Below are 20,390 nucleotides of genomic sequence, written 5' to 3'. Positions count from 1 at the left end.
CATGCCAAACAAAATGCCACTGAGGTGGAGTGGAACACGGCTCTCTTTCCATGTTCTTCAGTTGTCCTTTCATAAAGGCTTAGTGCTTAATGATAAATATACATCATCCTTATTCACATTTGACGCATTTGGACAGCGGTGCTGATGCTATTACTACAGAGATGTGTGAAGGGGCCCTCTGTGTTTTAGAGACTTGTCAACACTGCTCATCCTGTCAACACCTTTCAATGGTTTTTCATTATTTTCACCATCTGCAAGAGCATGGATACAGTCAATTTCTCTTAGTAAGTAAGTTATTGCCTCTGAAAGTTGCACCATAATTTAAACAGATTATTTTCTTAGCCTTTTATGTAGTGTTCAGTGTTAACAATAGGGTTTGTTTAGAAGATATTAGCACACATTTTTTTTAAAGCTTTAAAGCTTGCTACCATTGTCTCTTAAGGACTGAGCATATCTGATGGTGAGCTGTCTGTGTGCTGAGTCAAATGCTTCAAGCTTTTTGAAGAGGAGATTATGTAGAAACAAGCCTCAGCACACCACCATACTGGTGGGATAATAGTGTCTTTGGAAATAAAATTATTTGGAACCCAGTCTGACCCTTGTTATGTAACTCGACATGCATGGCTTGGGTTGCTGAACCACCACCCAAATGGTGTTAATCCTATGACATTCTCACAGCTGGTTTGCGCCATTGACAGACTCCCACACGTTGACCTGTTGGTTAGTTAAATATGTCAACCAACACAAAAACTAAATGCTCTCTGCCCATCCCAGGGATTCATATTCCAGTCCCAACTTGCAGATCACCAAGGGTGTTTGTACTAATTGGGGAAATGTTCAAATGAGGCATGTTTGAAGATGAAAAATGATAAATATCATGTGTAGTAACACCTAAGTTGTTATTAACCATCGTTCAGTTTACTATAAACATGAATCGAGATGGAAACACTTGTAGTTTAGCTTAAGACAGAAGACCAAGAGGAGTTGTTTGGGTGTGCTGAGTGCAGCTCTGTGGCCGTGGGCCCAGCGTGTTGGGTAATGCACCCCAGGATCTGCCCTCTGAAACCCTTTGAACTCCGCATTTATCCCCCAGGGGCTGAAAAGCCAGAGCACTAAATTACAGGTGATTTCTATGGGTAGAGTTTTCCTTTCCCTCATAAACATCATGGCTCCTCATTAGGCAGCTTTTCCACAGGAAATTTATTTTGGAGTGAGCACCAAGAACATATTAATGTTTTTAACAACGAAAAACACTATGGAAGAGGCCTTTACTGATATGCTGTCCATAAACATCTACCTAAGGCTAATCTGGGTCCGAGGAGACCCACATACATTGGTTAGTTCTATGTATCCTTGACAGTGTGTGTGTGTGTGTGTGTGTGTTGCAGAGTTGGAGTGGTCCAGAGAAGCTGCTGGCATTGGATGAGCTGATAGACAGCTGTGAGCCCACGCAGGTGAAGCACATGATGCAGGTGATCGAGCCCCAGTTCCAGCGGGACTTCATCTCACTCCTGCCCAAAGAGGTGAGCACAACATCCACCTCATATACATGTTGGCCCAAAATGGAGATGGTTCACCATCTCAACAACATATATTTAAGTCACAAGGAGAGCAGGATTATTACTTGTCCAGCAAGCCACTTATTTGTCAATATTTTGAGAATTATTTGATGGTATTAACCAGGAGACATGAAATGACACCTTATTACTAGTCCTAACATTATTATTGACCGGAAGACCTACATTTTGTAAATCTATAAAGCAATTTGTGGAGTATAGAATATTAAAATAATGTTGTATTACAGTAGTTATCCAAGTTAGCATTGGGTAACCTTCAGTTAGCTAAATGGAGCTAACAGAAAGCTGAACACTTGCCAGGAGTTGCCAGATCTATTTTACTAACCCAAACATATTTACTAGTCCTCCATATTTTCTTATTTGTTACGGAATAACAGTCATTAATGTCAGATGCCCTGTTGAGCTATTAGAATTCTTGAAAGACGTTTCAAGAATAGTTTAGTTTCACGTTATGCAAAATCCCGTGCCCTCCAACTGGCTTATCACACAAAAGTCTGTTGACTCGTTTTGGATTTTGTAATTAGTGCCCATACATTTTGTGCAGATGAACCCCTCCTTGAGAACAGATTCCCTTAATCCCCCTCGGCGTGGCTGGAGATGCTCTTCGCTGCTGCTTTATCAGCCGCCATGCAGAGCTGAGCAGAGCACAGCAGACAGAGGATATCTGCTTTCCCATGGCACAGGAGCTCCCCACAGACCCTTTAGCAGCCGAGAGACTCTCATCTCTTATCACAGCGTCTCACACCTGGCAGATGCCAAGGATGGCTGTATGTGAAGGTTGAAATGGGGGGGGGAGGATTGGGGGGGGTGACGCTTGTCTCCTCATGCACAGTGACACTCGCCGCACACTGACTGGAATGAGATGAGACGAGGCAAAGGGGGAGAAGAGAGAGGGAGAGTGAGAATGTGATGGCATGTTGAAGCACTTCCCTTCCACCTTAACCGCGCTCCCAACCCCATACTGAGACCCAGCTTCCTGCTTGTGGTTGGGTCTGACACATGAGGAGATGAGATCTACTCCTCCATTTCCCCAAGACTCTCTCGTCTGCCTACCATTCACTCTCTCTGGCGCTGTCTGCCTGTCTTTATCTCCGCTGTTTACTCCTACTGGTTGGTTAAGGAGACGCGATCGAGACGTGGGGCACATGTTTGGATTTTGGATCTTGACAGCCATCTCCTCCAGGCAATTAGTGTAGATTTGACTGAAATGGTAGCAAGCAGAAATCTGTTTTCTGAGGTTCTGCCAACTGTAGTCTGCCTTACGTAACTGTCAGCCGCCGCTAAGTGCTCTCAGCTCCAGCACTTTTTTACGTGCCCATTTTCTCTCGTTCCTCCCTCAAATTTTACCGGATTACGACCGGATTACTTTTTATAAAGGCGGGATAAAGCCAGATAACAGTAAGAGTGAGTAGAAACCCCCAACTGAACTCTCTCTCTCTCTCTCTCTCTCTCTCTCTCTCTCTCTCTCTCTCTCTCTCTCTCTCTCTCTCTCTCTCTCTCTCTCTCTCTCTCTCTCTCTCTCTCTCTCTCTCTCTCTCTCTTTCTCGTTCTTTCTTTCTCTCTCTCTGTCGTTCTCCATCTCTCCCAGCTGGCGTTGTATGTGCTGTCATTCCTGGAGCCGAAGGACCTGCTGCAGGCGGCTCAGACGTGTCGCTACTGGCGCATCCTGGCCGAGGACAACCTGCTCTGGAGGGAGAAATGCAGGGAGGAAGGTAGGTGTTGGAGCCCGACACACGCAGACATGCGAAGCCAACCACAAATACTGCAGGATACAGGAAAATATTAACGCTCAACAGGCTCAATGATGGAGGTGTGATTACACTATACATGTCACCATTTTAGTAATGAAGAATAAAAAATGAACATCAGAGGAACACTGTAGCAGGAATAGAATATGGCTAACACTGTAGCAGGAATAGGATATGGCTAACACAAAGGCTTTTTTTGCTTTTTTCTCTCCCAGGTATTGATGAGCCTCTGCACATCAAACGGCGGAAAGTAATCAAACCCGGTTTCACGCATAGTCCCTGGAAGAGTGCCTACATCAGGCAGCACAGAATAGACACCAACTGGAGGAGAGGAGACCTCAAATCCCCCAAGGTAACCTCACCTCTCGTATTAATGACTGCAGGAATGCCGGTATTGTGTGACACGAGTGTATAGTTTCACTCTCCATTAAGCTGTTGACAATGAGGATGTGAATCCTGGCTGTCATTGTCACAGTGTTGGCTGTGCAAACTGACTAGAGAGCTGGGAGGCTGAACTAACAGTCTTCTGCTGCCGCCGCTGCCGCTGCTGCTGCCGCTGCTCCTCCTGCTGTGTTTAGCTTGGCAGCAGCGGCGGCAGAGGACCGCTGCTCTTCCCAGCCGCCACCACTGCGAGCGCGTGCCCGCGCCCGCCTCCCAAACGTGCTGTGTCATCTGCTGAGCCAGCGTTCCTCTGACCCAGTATCTCAGCCCCACAGCGGCGCGGCCCAGCTGCTCAGAGGCAGGCTGCACGTTTGATGTATGTTGAAGGGGCCTCATTAGGCTGGTTTCTTGGCTGCGGAGCCTTATGTTTGCCGTTATCACCTGTGCCCCGCCTGCAGGTGCTGAAGGGCCACGACGATCACGTGATCACCTGCCTCCAGTTCTGCGGAAACCGCATCGTCAGCGGCTCGGATGACAACACGCTCAAAGTGTGGTCAGCAGTCACCGGAAAGGTAAGCCTGCGGGTGTTTTCTCCTGTTAACCCCTCATTCTCCAGAGATCTGTGACTAATTTAAATCAAGCGCAGCTCTGTGACCCATTGAAGCAGCAGAAGTCCCAATTGGTTTAGCTTGACTATGTTTTGTGGCTTGGACTAGTGTGCATAGTATTGATCCTCTGGCGTGGACATCGATCACTGATGTTACCGTGGGAACTGAGAGATGGAAATGAACGTCTGTCCCCACTGCTCCTCCACATCCTCCACTTAGAGCAGCTTTGCACTCACACCCTCACACCCTCACCCTCAGCTGGTTGAGTGTGTGGCCGTCATTTCCTATTGATTTCCAGTTATTAATGTGGGGCTGGTGTGGGGGCTATGGAGGTATCACTTTGAGTCTGAAGGACACCCCCCCCCCCCCCTGTTGCAGGAATAGTAGCAACCAGCAGTATAGGCAGTCATCTCCACAGTCATCAGGGACAATGTTGTGGCGCTCAATTATTTATGAGTGACATGAGTCGCTGTCATGTTAACAATGTGGCTTCATTGCACCTCTAAAGGGCTTCTTCCCCCCCCCCCCCCAACCCCTACCATCTTCCTGCTCAGACTGTGTGTGTGTGTGTGTGTTTGTGTTAAATGGAGTGAAAGGGCTGTTGCCCACAGGCTTCTTTAAGTATTCATTGGCGAAGGCGATGCAGTGACACGAACCCCGTGTGACTTGTTTATGAGCTCCCTTTGAAAGCGAGCCATTTGGTCTGGAACAGTATGGAGAACGGAAAGGACACCGTTAATCGCCCTCTCTTCTCTGCCCCCACCCCACCCCACCCCACCCCACCCCACCACCTCCCACCCCTTTTCAGTCCTCCATTTTCATCCTGGCTCTAATGAAAATTCTCCTCTTTTATATCTATCCAGATGGGGCCCCTCCCCGTCGCCTTGCTTTTTAATGTGCGGGTGAGGCGAGAGGAGGGGAACGTGGCCCCCACATTATGGGCCCATTTGGGTGCTAATTTAGAACTCAATGGCTCTAAAGAATCTCAGCGGCGTTCTCCGGTCGCCTGATTTTGATGCGCACGCACACGGCAAAATGGAGAGCCGTTGACTGGCGGTGAGTCTGGTGAGGGGGATTACGCTGGGTCTGGTGCGAGCCGGTCGAGGTGATGGCTGCGTGTCTGTTGAGAGAGACAGCAGATGGCTGATGTGCTCTAGGCTCTGTGACGGGGGTCGTAACCAGTGGACTGGCGCAGAGCCAGGAGTATCCCACAATGCACCTGGCTGCAAGGCCCTCTAAAGGGAAAGCCTCTGGATCTTTCTGTTCCATTTATTTGGTGAAGGTCATCAGTAGTCATCTCGGTACCTGTCGGCCCTCTTACACTTAATTACTGAGGCAGTACCAACCTGAATTAATTGATTAAATGTGATTTCTGTTGGTACATTTTCCCCTTTTTGCGCCCTCACATCCGCACTGTCTGTTTGAAGAGGAGGTAGAATTAATTCTAAACCTGCACACAAAAGTTTTCTTAAAAACCAGAATATATTGAACGCAAGTCCTCCTCTAGCTCTACAGCGAAGGTGCATCTAAGGCTGAATCTGATCTGATTATTTATCTCTGTCTCTCGCCATCTATCCATCTAGCTGTCTACATGTAAGGCTGCTTTCTCTCAAATTCTGTGTCTGTTCCACACGAGTATCGTGTCTACAAGCGTTTTTGTGCCTCTGCTGGACCCCTTGAGCTGGTGTGAGCATGTCTTTCTGCTGTGGACGGGCTGTAAAGCCTCTGCCCACTGGAGCCCAAGCCGATCTTCCTTTCACATGTCTGAACCGAACTGAAGCCAGATCAATATGGACGGTGAGAGAAAGCCTGTAGAAGTTTGGCTTGTTCAACTTGTAGACATTTGACATTGAAAACTAAAGGCCGTTTCTAAACTAAAGACTATTTCATCTGTTCTGCTTGCCTCTCACAAGCTTTCCCCTCCACAGGCCGAGTGTGTATGCAAACTGTTAATTTGTGATTGTCCTTCAGGTTGTTTTTTCCAAGGTCTCCATTTTCCTGCTCACAGTTTGATTCTGGCTGCTTTCTAGGGGGAAGATAAGCAGCCCTTGTGTCGTGGAGAGCTTTCCTCTCCGCTCCCCTCCCCGAGCCGTGGCCAGATATCTGCCTTCATTAGGCTCTCTGAGGAGCTTGCTGGAGCCATGGGGAGAGGGTGGGTGGAGTTCTGGAGAGGCTCCGTAATGAATTGAAATGAGATTGCTGATTATTAGTGGAGAAATTGGCTGCCTTCTACCTCAGTGCGACTGTGCTCCGGCAGCCACGCACTCTTCTTTTCCGCCATTTGTGCTCTTCCTCGCGAGTGTGGAGCGGACCGCTTCTCCAAACCGCCCATCTGTCAGGAGCAGCGGGACTCCCCGCTTGGCAGGTAGACGGCACGCGCAGGCAAAGGTGCAAGGCGCACCTGAGGCTTCTCTTGGCTCGCAACCTGCTCGCAAGAACACTGCTCTCCAGAAACTGTTGCAGGCCAGAACATGAACCTGCCTGAGGCAGGGAAATATTTCACAGAATGTACAATACCACTGCACTCAGTGTGTTGCTGTGTTCGTCCTCTATACCTACCTAAACCCACGCCTGACATATTGATGGGCATAGTGTGGTGAGTGTGGCTGCCACCTCACCAGCCTCATTGCAGGCAGGCAGTCATGTTTGTATTTAAGGGCATGAGGTTTATGAGAGTCTTACACTCTTCTCTGTGATGAGCTCAGATTATGGACGGTGTGTACTTTCCCAGCTCAAGGAAATGGGGGTTGTTGCATGAGCTGAGCGAGGACCCTTGCTGCGAGTAATAGGGAAGTGATGGCAGGGGTAGATTAGCTTCAGACGCTTAGAGCAGCCTATGACACGTGTCCCTTTGAAGCGGACGGATGAGACCAGAGAGAGCGAGTGCAGCCAGGCTGTGTTTGACTGACTGAAGTCTTCAGTCTAACGAGGATGTCTGCGTCGGCCCGCCGCCATGTGTCGGTGGAGCCCTCCGCTTCACCCGCGAGGGTGTCGCTCCTAATAAACGTCAGCGCAGAACTGTGGCAGGATAGCCCGAACCAGACACTCCCCAGTTGAGTGTTGCGTGTGGGAGGGCTGTCAGCCTTCATCTCTCTGCGTACCTCTTTTCCCACTTCTCTCTCTCTTCACCGCTGTGATGGTACCCACATGCCGCCTGTGCAGTGAAGCGGAGACGCTTCCCCTGGTGCCCGTCAGGGAGCGGCGCCCTGTGAGGTCACATAGCTGTTAAAAGGCAGATCAGGAATCCCTTTGCGATAAGAGCTGTCACTTAGAGTATTTAGCTATCAGGCTTGAAAGAAATCATCCATTACTAATGTGTCATGAGGTGATTATGCTACTAATGTTGTATATAATATTAAAGAGCTGTTGCTGTGGGTACTCATTTTCGAGTAGAATATGCATGTTGGCGCCCCTTGTGCATTTTCACAGGAAACTTTAGCAACATGGCTTTAGGCTGAAGGTGTGTGTTCATATGCGTGCAGTGAAGCCCTGGTCTTGTTCCCTCAGGTTGTTGACACACTGTTGAGGAATGTGAAGAATTGCACACAAAAAAAGAGACTCCACACTCTCGTAGGCGTCTTCCATTGATATTTACGGTTCGGCATGAAATCGCCTCACAGCCAACTCCCAATTACAGCCGTCAGGAATGTGGAGGTCAGTGGCTGAGGATGAGTGGCGCCGAAGATCACACCCTCTCTGCCTGGTCATGCTCCGCAGCGTTAGATGGGAGCACTGGGAACGAGGAAGAAAAACAACACCCAACTCGTGCCCTCTGATTTATTACCCTGTGTCCTTGAAGGCTCCGATTCTTGCTTTTCTGCTGCTTATTTTCTCTCCCTATCTCTCTCGCTCGCTTTCTCACTCTCTCTCCAGTCCTGTCGCCAGTATGACTCAGACTGCATCCTGGCTGAATATCAACAGCTCACCGTGCCTACTGCCGCATGCCAGAATCCCAGACCATCCCCCGCTCTTGTCTCCGCTATAAAGTGGACCAAAATCAGTGACTCAGTAATCACTGAACATATAATGATGCTGTTTTTTCCTTCATCTCTATCATTTACTGTCTACTCCACTACAGCCAGAAAAATTGAATAACTACATTTCCCATGATTCTCTGTACATTTCTGATTGGTCCCGAAAACCCCATTAGAGCATGCTCACTGGTCCCAGATGGGCTGGCACAGCTCTGGCTCATTGTGTTGAGTGTGAGCAGGCCAGAGCAGCTGCTCCACACAGATTTCTCAGCAGCTGAGCACTCACAGGCACAAATCACACACGCCGAGCTGGCCCATCAAAGGCCATCACAAAGGTACAGGCCACAAATCAGTGGTTGCAGAATGGGAAATCAGGCGTGATGGGCAATACAAGAGATTTGTTTGGGTTCCAAGCCACAGAAACATCTAGAAGCAGCAGCCACATCTGCTCCTTGTTCTGTGAGTTGTTGGAAACTGTATTCTTCCAAACATTTCCCTGAGCAGTCTCTATTTGCTGTCAGGCAAGTGCCTGTTTTTCACCATGGATCAAATGCAGACCGAAAAAAAATGCAAGAAATGCAATAAAAATAGAGTCCAGGATTATGCCACCATCTCTGGGGCTCCAACAGCCATTTAAAAGAATTTTAATCTTCCGCTCGCTGGCTGCCAGGGGTGGCTGCCTTTGTGCTTGTTCCACAGGCAGATAAACAGACACCTAAGCCATTTCATTTCAAAGGTCCTCTTTCCAGACTCTGGCTGAGTGGGCTCTAATCGGCCAAGAACAGGGGAAGGCTTTGTGGACACGGACTGGCTATGCAAGTACTATGGTTTGCACTCATGTTGAGAAATTCATCTCCCTGGTAACATACACTCATTACAGAATCAAAATGCTCATGTTTAATTCAGCCATGGCCTCATCAATATTCAACCAATGTTCCCATTCCACCCGGTTTCATGGGGATGTGGAGACGGGCTGGATACATCACAGGGATCATACGATGAGGCTCTTTCCTCTGAGAGGGAGGCAGATGTCTGCAGTGGCCAGAAAATGGATGCGAAAGCCATGATTTTTCCCTTCTCATGATTGTCCATAGATGTCACCAAGTCATTAGCGCTCTCACTTCACTAAGCGTCTCGATCTCATTTATCCTCTTGGCCACTGGTAATGGTGTTTAATTGCCTCCAATTTGTTAGCAGCCTGAGCCTTTTGTTCCCCGTCCTGCTGACCAGACTGGCTGCTGGGACTGCTGCTGTGGCTGCTGCAGAGGCAGAGGACGGCGAAACGAGTGCAGAATAAAGTTAACCTTTGTGACCCCGCGTGATGAGTGGAGGCACCGAGGTCGTGTAGTGCTGTGGAGAGTTAACGGAGCATCACTGTTTATCGCCCCGTATAAAAAATAAAATAAAAAAAGCCCACGGCCACCTCTGCCTCGGTGACTGAAGTACCATCAGCAGGTTTATGGGCCCTGCTTTAGAGGCTAGCTGCCCCAGCCTGCTCTGCAGAGCTATGGATCATCACACCCACAGAATGCCCAGAGGAGCATAGTCTCCTCAAGCCCTAATTAAATGCAGCGTCAAAGCGCTAATTAAATTTACCTAATACCATCCCCTCTCAAACAGATTGGGAGAGTTTCGCAATCAATAGCTAATCTGTCATCTAAAATGAGGAAATCATTTTATTTTTTTTTTGGCTGTATTAGCACAGTTTCCTCTGAAGTGGAATACATTAGCCGCTTTGGTCGAGAATAGATAAGGAAAAAGGAAAATTACATAGGTTGAGGAAAGGCCAATATTATATTTGTTCCTCTACCACATTATAGTGTGTTTTCCAATGACCTTTCTAAAGGTCTTTCCCATTTATTTTGCATGCTCTTTCCTTCCAGGCTCCATCCCAGTTTAAAATTTGCCAAAATCGCTCCCCTACAACAGATCAAATGCACATCCACTCATCACAAGCTCATTAATAAGGTCAACCCACTTCAATATTGGGCTCTGCCTCTTTCAGTTGGTGTGACATAACCCAGAGGATGCTCTCTGATAAGACTTCTGATAGTCCAAATCTTGAGATTTTTTGTACTGTTATACCCATGGTTATACCCTTTTTACCATGATGCAGCCATTGGTGCTGATATGACATTGAACTAAAACACTCAACTCTGTGATCTGTCTGCACTTACTTACTTTTGGAAATTCAGCAGTTTGGCATAATGGCTTCGCCTAGTTTGATATTCTCGTTCACTATGTGATTTAAGAACTTACAAGGATACAAGGAAGTTTATTGTCACATGCATATAGTTACTGGAAGTAAGAAATGCAGTGAAATTATGTCTGGTGTCAGCCTATTTGTGCATTAATGGGGGGGTGTAAAAAGTGCAGTAGAAGAGGGGTTTAGTAGATTAAGTGGCAAGGGCTGCATAAAAAAAGGTGGGGGAGGATTGGGATTGGGTGGGGGGCACCAACAAGGAGCACCCAAGAGCGACTTATAGGTGATGAGAAGTGTGCCGAGAAGCAGGTCCAACAAGTCCAATGTCCCTATTTGGTGTTGAAATAGACACCAGTGTAACAGTTAGGATGGCCGTTGAGATTCCCTCAACCTTGACCCTCTTGGTATACTGTCTGCATCTGCCAGTCTGCCCATCTGAGGTTGACGCTGTCAATGGGTGGCTGTGAAAATGCCATTGAGAGACAATATCTCTTCTGCCAGGGAGTCCTACAGAATGTGTGGCATTACACTTGTATTGATGTGTTGCATGTAAAGTCTTTTGTAAATGTGCACATGTGTCTGATGGCTGCCCCCTCTATTGTGTTTTGTAAATGTGCACATGTGTCTGATGGCTGCCCTCCTCTGTTGTGTTTTCAGTGTTTGCGGACACTGGTGGGCCACACGGGTGGCGTGTGGTCGTCCCAGATGAGGGACAACATTATCATCAGCGGCTCGACGGACCGCACGCTGAAGGTGTGGAACGCCGAGACGGGGGAATGTATCCACACGCTGTACGGACACACCTCCACTGTGCGCTGCATGCACCTTCATGAGAAAAGGTACCGTCAGCACACACCACTAACGGCAGACCGAGGTCACACCCTCTTACTCCCCCACTCTCATGCACTTGTGCTCGTATACGTTCAGGCTCTCATATTTGTTCACTCATCCCATGGTGGGCATAATCTATGGGTCACTGACTTATTCCCTTACAAGTTCTCATCTGAACAGAACCTTATAGAAGACAAATCATCTATGTAGTAGATACTTAGATTATGTTGAATATTTATGTTTTATTTGCTGGTTCATAGGTCATCACAGAGCTGTTTTTCCCAATATCTGATTCTCCCAAGTCGTTTAGAGTTGATAATTGGGCTTTGAGGGAGCGCATATTCCAGTTCATTATCAAACGTGAATTGCGACCAAGGGTACGGCAGCTAACGTGCTCTTAAAGTGACTCGGGTCGCAGCTGGAAAAGGCTGATGTTCTCACCTCAGTGCACAACAATGTGCTCCGTGGGCTGTAGCGCTGCACTCTGCCCCCTGCAGAGGCCTCCCGTCAGTCTCCGTGCGCTCGTGTCCGGCCCTAGTGCTCTTTCTGCCCAGGGCCATGCGAGGTCTGAGCGACTCCTGCAGGGTACCCGCGGAGTCTTATAAGTATTAAATTTCATTTTACTAAATTAAGGCCTTAAAAAGTATTGAATTTCACCTCAAAGTCTGGAATTTTTTCACGGAGGTCTTAATTTTTCAAATGATCAGTAGATTTAGTCTAATATCCTCACATAGCGTAAATCACAAGGATTAAAGTTCTCTGTCGTACGACGGATTTCCGTCAATTTGATTTTAGAAATGTCATATTTGAGATCGATGCTGATAAAAAAAATAGGAGGGGGGGTATCACCTTTTCTTTTCCTTTTTTTAAGGCAACTACAAATATTAGGTCCGATGAATGAATGTGTGTGATGGTAAATGTTTAAAGACCTAATAGTGTTCTTGAGAACTTTCTGTGTCTCAATCAGAGATCGCTCAAAAAGAAACGTCAGCCATGAGTTTCGCTTTGTTTATGTTGTAGCTACACGCTTGTCTCATTGGCCTGGGGTGGTTTCTTTAAAAAAAAAAAACACATCTGGAGGACAGTCTAAAAGTTGGATTATAGTGACCCAATCGTGACAGCTGATGAGGTTGCCCAATCCGTTTAACTTTTTTGGATATGCTATTGTGAGCTCTATGTGCGAATTCAGAGGCTGTGTTCTTTCCATGCATCAATGTAGACAATTTCTTACTATTGCGAACTCTTGTCAGGGGAGGTCATTCATTTTGGGTGTCACCTATGACTTGAACAGATAGCCTGCTATGTACTATTATTGTTACAGTTTTTAATCAATGCAACTAACATTATGTGTAAAGCGATGCAATATAAACTGTAGCCTATGCCTCCTGTCTGTTGTGACATGTACAACAATGTTTTTCACAATTTGCGACGGAAGGTTTTGACTGAGCGTGTTAACAGTTCGCGATATTATTATTTTATGTTGAGTAAGGGGGCCAGTCGTTTTTAAGACGCACAGACAGCCTTGTAGCCTATTTTGCTTAGGCCTCACTTTTAACGACAGTGAGCGTATGTTGACAAAAAATAACCATGCAATTAAAATAGTCAACTTAAAACTTTGCTATTATTAATCTATAGCACAAAACCATAACCAGTAGGCCTACCAGAACCTTGCATATTAGCGTCATGATTTGTGTGCGTTTATCTATGGCTGACCGCTTTTGCACTAAGTAGGCTACGCATGTTCTTTCATAGCGCAACACGACCTGTCCCTCACCATATCGCAACCTCTTGTCAACCTTATACAATCTGTTGCTGAAGACAAAAGCGCCCTCTCCAGATTGTCGTTATCAGATGCGCAGACCTCCTGCATGAGCACACACAGTATTGCTGCTCATTGGAAAACTGAGTTGTCTGTAAAACTCAAAATTACCATGTTTTCATTAGATGCAGATGCGGATCAGGCAACAAATGGAAATAAATGGAAATATGAACAATATCTAGACTGGTCTGATTCGTTACTTTGATGAGGAAATGTGAGGTCTTGCAAACTTGATTTTATAGATTTTACTTGGTGTTGAATTGCATATTAACAAGAAAAAAAATCTCCCCTTTAAACACTTTTGGCCTGAAATAATTAAATAAGAGTGTAAGTTAAAGACTTGCTACAATATCGCTGCAGTAGAAAAGAACAGCAATGGCTAATCAGCAATGGTCAGGGATGGTATTGAGCACTCTCAATTCACCTTATTTACATGGCGGCCATTGGCAGCTAAAACGAGGCTACAGGGTACACAGGGTAGTAACTTAAGAGTACCCTGTAGCCTCGTTTTGGTGTTTATTTGGTGCTTTACTTTTCTGTTTGCATCTTTTTGTACATTAAAAACCAATAGGTCGCGACCGCAAAAGGGGTGCTATCTCTATAGGTAGATATGAACAACGTATGACTTATGGCCTGAAAAAAGAAAAAAAAAAATTCACTTTAATCCCTGAAATCAACTAGGTTCTATTCCGTGTAAATTTGTCCATGATCTTTGCGTTGACACTGCACTGCTGTCATGTTCATGTTCATGTTGGCATGTTCAAACACTAAGTAATTAAAATAGTAATTATTTGAGGTTTAATCTTACCTTTTAATATTATTTATTCTATCCGAATGGGTGCGATGTAGGTATTAAATTTCATCTGAAGTGGTATTAAAAAGGTCTTAAAAAGTCTTAAATTTAGGTCTGACAATTCTGGGGGTACCCTGTCCTGATTACTCACTGGGTAGAAAGGGCCAGTGCACCGAGAAACAGACCGCCCTGGAAGAGGCAAGATGGGAGGTGGGGAGAGAGTGCAGGCGCCAGTGCAGTTGAAGGTTCCAGAGCACAATGCCTCTCCGCTGCCTCCTTTGTTCCAGCCTGCATTAGAGGAGACATTCTGTCCTCAGCTGAAATGTAGTAAAATGTTATTTATGGTGGACTTGTGTTCAATGCTGTGAGATGAAAAGGCCATGGCACGCGTAGTTGGATTTCATCATGGGAAATGAAAATGGATATGTCTTGGCAGGAGTCCAGTGATATCTGCCTCAATAAGCGTGCCTGCAGAATACAGTAAATCCCCTTGATAAATGGTGTGCCCCCCTAAAGGTGAAGCAACTATACAGCACAATCTGTTGTCCTTGGATAAAGAGACCTTAACGCCATCCTTGTCCATCTGTCTGTCCGCAGGGTGGTGAGTGGTTCCCGGGACGCCACGCTGCGTGTGTGGGACATCGAGACGGGTCAGTGTTTGCACGTGCTCATGGGCCACGTGGCGGCCGTGCGCTGCGTCCAGTATGACGGGCGCAGGGTCGTGAGCGGTGCCTACGACTTCATGGTCAAGGTGTGGGACCCTGAGACCGAGACCTGCCTGCACACACTGCAGGGCCACACCAACAGAGTCTACTCCTTACAGGTAGGCAACATGGCTGCACACAGTCACACACACAAAGGTTTATTAGTGCGCATACTGTAGGAAGGCTTCAGAGGCCAATATATCACTCAGACAGGTTTGTTTCACTCAACGGCATGAAAACTCCAGCCTCCCTATTTGTAGGGCGTCAGCAAGCCGCTCAGGCCTACAGCTAGTCTAATGCGCTCACATGGAAGGGAGTGAACATGAGTCATATACAGGGCACTAACCTCTGTCTGGCTCTCCGTAACGTAACATCTTGTTCTGTTATGCCAGCTGAACACTGCCAACATTTATTCTTTAGAAATGGCCTTACTGTAAGAACATTTCTTTCAGTACATGTAAATACAATATTTCATATCAGATTGATATAGAGATTTTATCACTGTTTGTCATGTATTCATCAATATGTCATGGACATTTGTGAATGTCGTCATCAAGCTTGTTGCAGCTCATAGGGAGAGGGGTCTCCTATAATACTGTATGCATCCCCGAACCTTAATGTTTTTGCCCCTATTGGTGGACAGGCATGGTAAAGTGTCTATAAAGTCTTTCATAACTGCTATCCATGCACATATTTCCTGTGCTAATCAGATTGATTGACCAGTGGTGGCCAGTGTCACACTGGTAAATTGTGTAAGCTGTGGGCTGTGTCTGCAGTGCTGCTACTGGGCTGCTGTTAAAGGCTAATGCATTCCCCAGCCTGTCCTCTGGGCACGTCCTCCCAGTGATTACACCGCACTTTAGCTCAGGCCCCAGCCCTGTCTAAGGACATGCATGGCCCGCTCGGCCAGAGAGGGGCTGATTCTGCAGTAGGAGACGCTCCTTGAGCACCTTTAAGTACGGTAGTGTTGTGCGAATGTGAGTCCGACCTGAGACCTGTCTTTTCCTCCCTATCAGTTCGACGGCGTGCATGTGGTCAGCGGCTCGTTGGACACGTCGATCCGCGTGTGGGACGTGGAGACGGGGAACTGCATCCACACGCTCACCGGGCACCAGTCCCTCACCAGCGGCATGGAGCTGAAGGACAACATCCTGGTGTCCGGCAACGCCGACTCCACCGTCAAGATCTGGGACATCAAGACGGGCCAGTGCCTCCAGACACTTCAAGGTCAGAGAGCCAGTGGATCTCCCCAGGATCTGCAGCCAAACGGCTGTGATGTTAAAGAGTGCAACTGCATTGTGTTTACGACCTTGTTTTTGAAATGCCTTAGTCTAGCTTTCTACTCACGGCTACCGGGAGGCAAAACAGACGCAGCCATCCATGGCCGGGCTCCCTTAGTGCTTGTTGTGTCCTTTAGCTGTGTTGTGTAGTGTGACCGCTCTCGCGCACCGATGCCGTCATCCTTAGCCGCACTGGCTCTTTTATCTGGACGCCGTAATTGTGTCTCAGAGGCCTGCTAAACAGGAGTAGTCAGGGAGAGTGCACAGATCCATAAACAAAGAAAACGGAATGGTTTACTGCTGTAGGAAAACAATGGGCACTGACCACGGACACTGAGCACAACACGCCGATATCATGCAGCTCCTCGTTCCCCAGTGACTCTCTCTGTCCCCATAACAATTACTGTATGTATCACTTCCTATAACCATCCAGACTATGGAGTCTGCGAGACGGCGCTCTCTCGTCTGGATGGCCTTATTAAACACCCTATGGCTGCTATCTGAGGAGAACAAAGGGATCCCCTCTGTTGGCATCAGAGGGATGGAGCGGCACGGGGCTGCAAGGGGGATGAAAAGGAGTGAGGGGGATGGGACAAGACATGGCGTGTCGGGGAGCCCTGCGAGGCAGATGCACAGAGCAGGAGGGGGGTTGGGTTGGGGGTGCAGGGCAGTGGAGGTGGGGGGATGTCGTCTCTTTGTAGGTCAGCTAATTGGGTCATTGGGCATTTCCCTTCTATTCATGATGACATTTAGATAGAACAATAGACAGAGAAACGGGATACTTAACATTAAAGGAAATGTACCTGATGCTTTATTATGGTGGTGGGTGTGGGAGGGGGGTTTCTACAGTCCTTTGTTGAGTTGATGACACATGAGGCAGTACACCACAAAGGGCACTGAAGATGTGCAGTCTTCAAAAGGGGCATATCTACCTACACACAAAACACCAATTGAATGACTTGTTCCTCATTAGTGGATGTTGCTTTGAAATGGAAATGGAAAAAGCTGTTCATGGTTCTGTTTATTGGCTTATTCTACTCGATTATCTACTGTGTTAATCGTCAGACAGATGTGATTTACTGTGTACTAATTAGCATTTGTATTTCATACAGAAGTGGTTTATTTTCTAATTGCCTACAGATTCTTTGTGTATTGTCGTTGTTTATGTGCAATAATTCATGTGTAGGCTATACTGTAGATATGGTTTGCTCCCACACTTAGATACATGTGAGGGGAGACGTTGAAAGAAAGATGTGAAATAACAATAGAAAATCAAACTAATGGTCTGTAATGGGAGCTCTGTGTCATTCCGTAATGACGGCGCTCGCTAACTCTCCTTGTCTGCGTCTCTGATTCCCGTAGGTCCCCACAAGCACCAGAGCGCCGTCACGTGCCTCCAGTTCAACAAGAACTTCGTGATCACCAGCTCGGACGACGGCACGGTCAAGCTGTGGGACCTGAAGACGGGCGAGTTCATCCGCAACCTGGTGACGCTGGAGAGTGGCGGCAGCGGCGGCGTGGTGTGGCGCATCCGCGCCTCCAACACCAAGCTGGTGTGCGCCGTGGGCAGCCGCAACGGCACCGAGGAGACCAAGCTGCTCGTGCTGGACTTCGACGTGGACATGAAGTGACTTGCGAGGTTTTTTTCTTTTTTTAAAGACCGGGGAAGATGATGTGGAGGAGGTGGTGGAGGAGGAGGGGAGAAAAAGAGGGAGAGATTGAGAGAGAATAAGAGCGAGTGAGTGAAAGAGGGGTTGAGGGTGGATGGCTGAGCCCCTCTTTGTGGAGCTCAATGTCACGATCCATCGCTTGCTCTTTTTTTATTTAAACAGCAACAAAAAAATGTATCTCTCCAACCATCTCCAGCCAGCCCTCCCCATCTGCTGGGTGGTGGTGATGATGGTGGTGGTGGTGGTGGTGTTATCTGGCTCTACAGTTTCTCCATCACCCTCTCTCTCTCCCCCTGGCTGGACGGGGTGGTTGACACGGGGGGCCTTTGCTTGGGGCGGACGACGTGAGCAAGGACGACGTGGAGGAGGGGCTGAGACAGAGGAGAGGACTGGACTCTTGCGCTGCCCCCTCCCCCCACCCTCCGGATGTGCGTTTGCAGCAGGAGGTCGACTTGCTTACGGCAGCAGCAGCCACACAGACAGACTGGTCTGCACTTGCCAGCAATGCTGTGTTGAGATGCACAAAACCCACATGATTTTAGCCCCCCCCACTCCCACCCCACCTCCTTCACCTGTTTAGAGCAGGCCAAGAGCGCGCCATCACCAGGCAGCAGTAAACACACACACCTACACACATGCACACTCACTCACTCACTCCCAGAGACCTCCGATTGAGTTACTTTCACAGTGCTGCTTATGGAGCCCCCCACCACGGCTGATAGGGTTTGGGTATGGGAGCACATGGCACAGAGTAGAGAGGCGTGGACTGGCCTGAAGGATGCCCCCAGCCCTGGTGGCCTAGGCCCTGGGACAGGTGCTCTCCAGCCCTGGTGGCCTAGGCCCTGGGACAGGTGCTCTCCAGCCCTGGTGGCCTAGGCCCTGGGACAGGTGCTCTCCACTTTCTTTCTGTGCATTTTGGTTTGTTTCCTTTTTCTTCCTGTCTCCATCACTTTGTTTCCTGGCTTTGAGTTCCTCACAAACAAACACGGACTACGAAACCTTTTAGTGTGCTCCACAAATGTCCTGTTCCCCTCTTATTTTGCCTGCTGTTGCCATTAGCAACACATCCCAGTATTAAGCTGTTCTTTGCTGTTCACGTTACATTCTCTCTATTTGTTTGGATTTTTGTTGGATTTTTCCCCTCTCTCCTTCCATTTCTTTCTCTCCCCTTCATGCACAGAGCTGACAAGAAGTCCAGCCTCCAGCTCAGTGTCTGGTCATTGGCCTTTATGTTGGAGAGCCTGGACATTTAGTCACCTCAGCCCAGGTGTTTAAAGCTGAGGATGGGGGTAGAGGCGGGAGGTGTGTGTGTGTGTGTGTGTGTGTGTGAGGGGGTGAGTGAGTGTGCATTTGCGTTGTGGTGGTGGCGAGCAAGCATCACCTCAGCTCCTGGGAAGCGCGCTTTTTCCCCCCAGTACTGTTTCTCCCAGTGGCCAAACGGAATTCATGCTGCTAGACAGAGAAAAGCAAGGTGGAACTTTTAACTCGCTGTGACGTTTTAGTCCCAGACTAAATTCCAAAAATTGACTCTATATAGTTTGGACAGAGGAAAAAAAAAGATGTGCAGTGGAAATTACAACCGACATTTTTTTGTGTGTGTTTTTGTTTTGTTTTTGCCACTGAAACTTGAGCCAAATGTGCCTCTACGAGGCTGAGCAGAGAGAGTGATGAACAGACCAGGACAGGTTTGCCCGAGGAGACAGGATAGGATTGACATGAGCAAATGAATGTGTGTGTGTGTGTGTGTGTGTGTGTGTGTGTGTGTGTGTGTGTGTGTGTGTGTGTGTGTGTGCGCGCACTGTGTGAGGTCTTGGATAATTGTAAACACATTCCTTTGGACAAAGCTCTGTTAGCCTGTACTCCTTTGAAATGTATGTTTGACAGGATTACTAAAGCAACAGCCCAGTCAGGGTTTTAAAGTGAATGAGAACTGTCCATGTAGCTGTCTATGAGCTTGATGTCTGTGTTTCGTTCACTCGAATGTTTTTTTTTTTCCAACTGATTTCAGAGGCATCACCATTAAACCAACTGACAGGTCCATGTGGTGACAAGGAAGAGTGTAGTGTTTGAGATGTTACAGCAACAGACCCCTTCACGCTCTCAGAGCAAGGCAGGGGACACGCAGCAACACAGGCAAATGAATTCAAGGTGAACATAGCCAAACGATTAGTCTCATTCTCCAAGTCACACAACTCAAGCTGAACTGTGAAAGTGGTATAACACTGTATATTATAAAACAATCTTGCTCTCTCTTATCTGTTTTTTTTTTTTTTTTTTTTATTTCAGTTTAATTTATGATCTGGTTTTTAAAAATCAGATGTCGGAGGTGTTTTTATTTTTCATTCAGTTCATGTAACTGCCTGACATAACAGACAGAAAAAAACTTAAAGGGATTGTGTATTGTTTGATTCACTTAGAATTTTTATTTTCTTATAACTTAAGTGCAATAAAATGTGTTTTTTCTTTTTCATTTCAAGCCTGTTGGTTGTGTGTGCTTGTCAGTGTGGAAGTGTCATTCGTGTAAAAAATAAAGCTTCAACCATCTACGGCATTCACTCTAAATGGGTTAGTAACGCACACACAACACAACACAACACTGACTAGGAAACCAATACAACGGTCATACATAGTAAAAATAAAAAAAACCCATTTCAGTGTCCAGGCGTCCGGCCTCACTGATGTCAACGATGCCTTAATTGGCAGGGTGAAACGTCTTCCTGTTTCTGTCTTGCCAGTGGACTGTGCTGTTCCAGAGGAAGTAGATTCACACAGTGGCAACATGGGCTGATTGAGGTACCCAGG

The 20,390-nt window shown here is 47.3% G+C and overlaps 1 protein-coding gene across 5 annotated transcripts in view; it reads left to right on the top strand.

Moving 5' to 3' along the window:
• Window positions 1–20,132, top strand: part of fbxw7 (F-box and WD repeat domain containing 7) — an 81,388-nt gene extending 61,256 nt beyond the window's left edge. For 2 of the 5 annotated variants that reach the window (XM_048242369.1, XM_048242380.1), the window contains exons 4-11: window positions 1,389–1,523; window positions 3,166–3,289; window positions 3,541–3,677; window positions 4,165–4,278; window positions 11,149–11,330; window positions 14,532–14,757; window positions 15,655–15,865; window positions 17,281–20,132. In XM_048242369.1, the coding sequence (XP_048098326.1) occupies window positions 1,389–1,523; window positions 3,166–3,289; window positions 3,541–3,677; window positions 4,165–4,278; window positions 11,149–11,330; window positions 14,532–14,757; window positions 15,655–15,865; window positions 17,281–17,549 (1,398 nt within the window). In that variant the 3' untranslated portion in view covers window positions 17,550–20,132. The remainder of the gene's footprint in view (window positions 1–1,388; window positions 1,524–3,165; window positions 3,290–3,540; window positions 3,678–4,164; window positions 4,279–11,148; window positions 11,331–14,531; window positions 14,758–15,654; window positions 15,866–17,280) is intronic. The other 3 variants (XM_048242360.1, XM_048242343.1, XM_048242350.1) reach the window with 3 other exon arrangements.
• The last annotated feature ends 258 nt before the right edge of the window (window positions 20,133–20,390 follow it).

This window comes from Alosa alosa, chromosome 1 (assembly GCF_017589495.1).
Source record: "Alosa alosa isolate M-15738 ecotype Scorff River chromosome 1, AALO_Geno_1.1, whole genome shotgun sequence".
NCBI lineage: Eukaryota > Metazoa > Chordata > Actinopteri > Clupeiformes > Clupeidae > Alosa > Alosa alosa.
The sequence above is the reverse complement of the archived record's forward strand: the minus strand, read 5'-3'. Positions and strand labels throughout refer to the sequence as shown.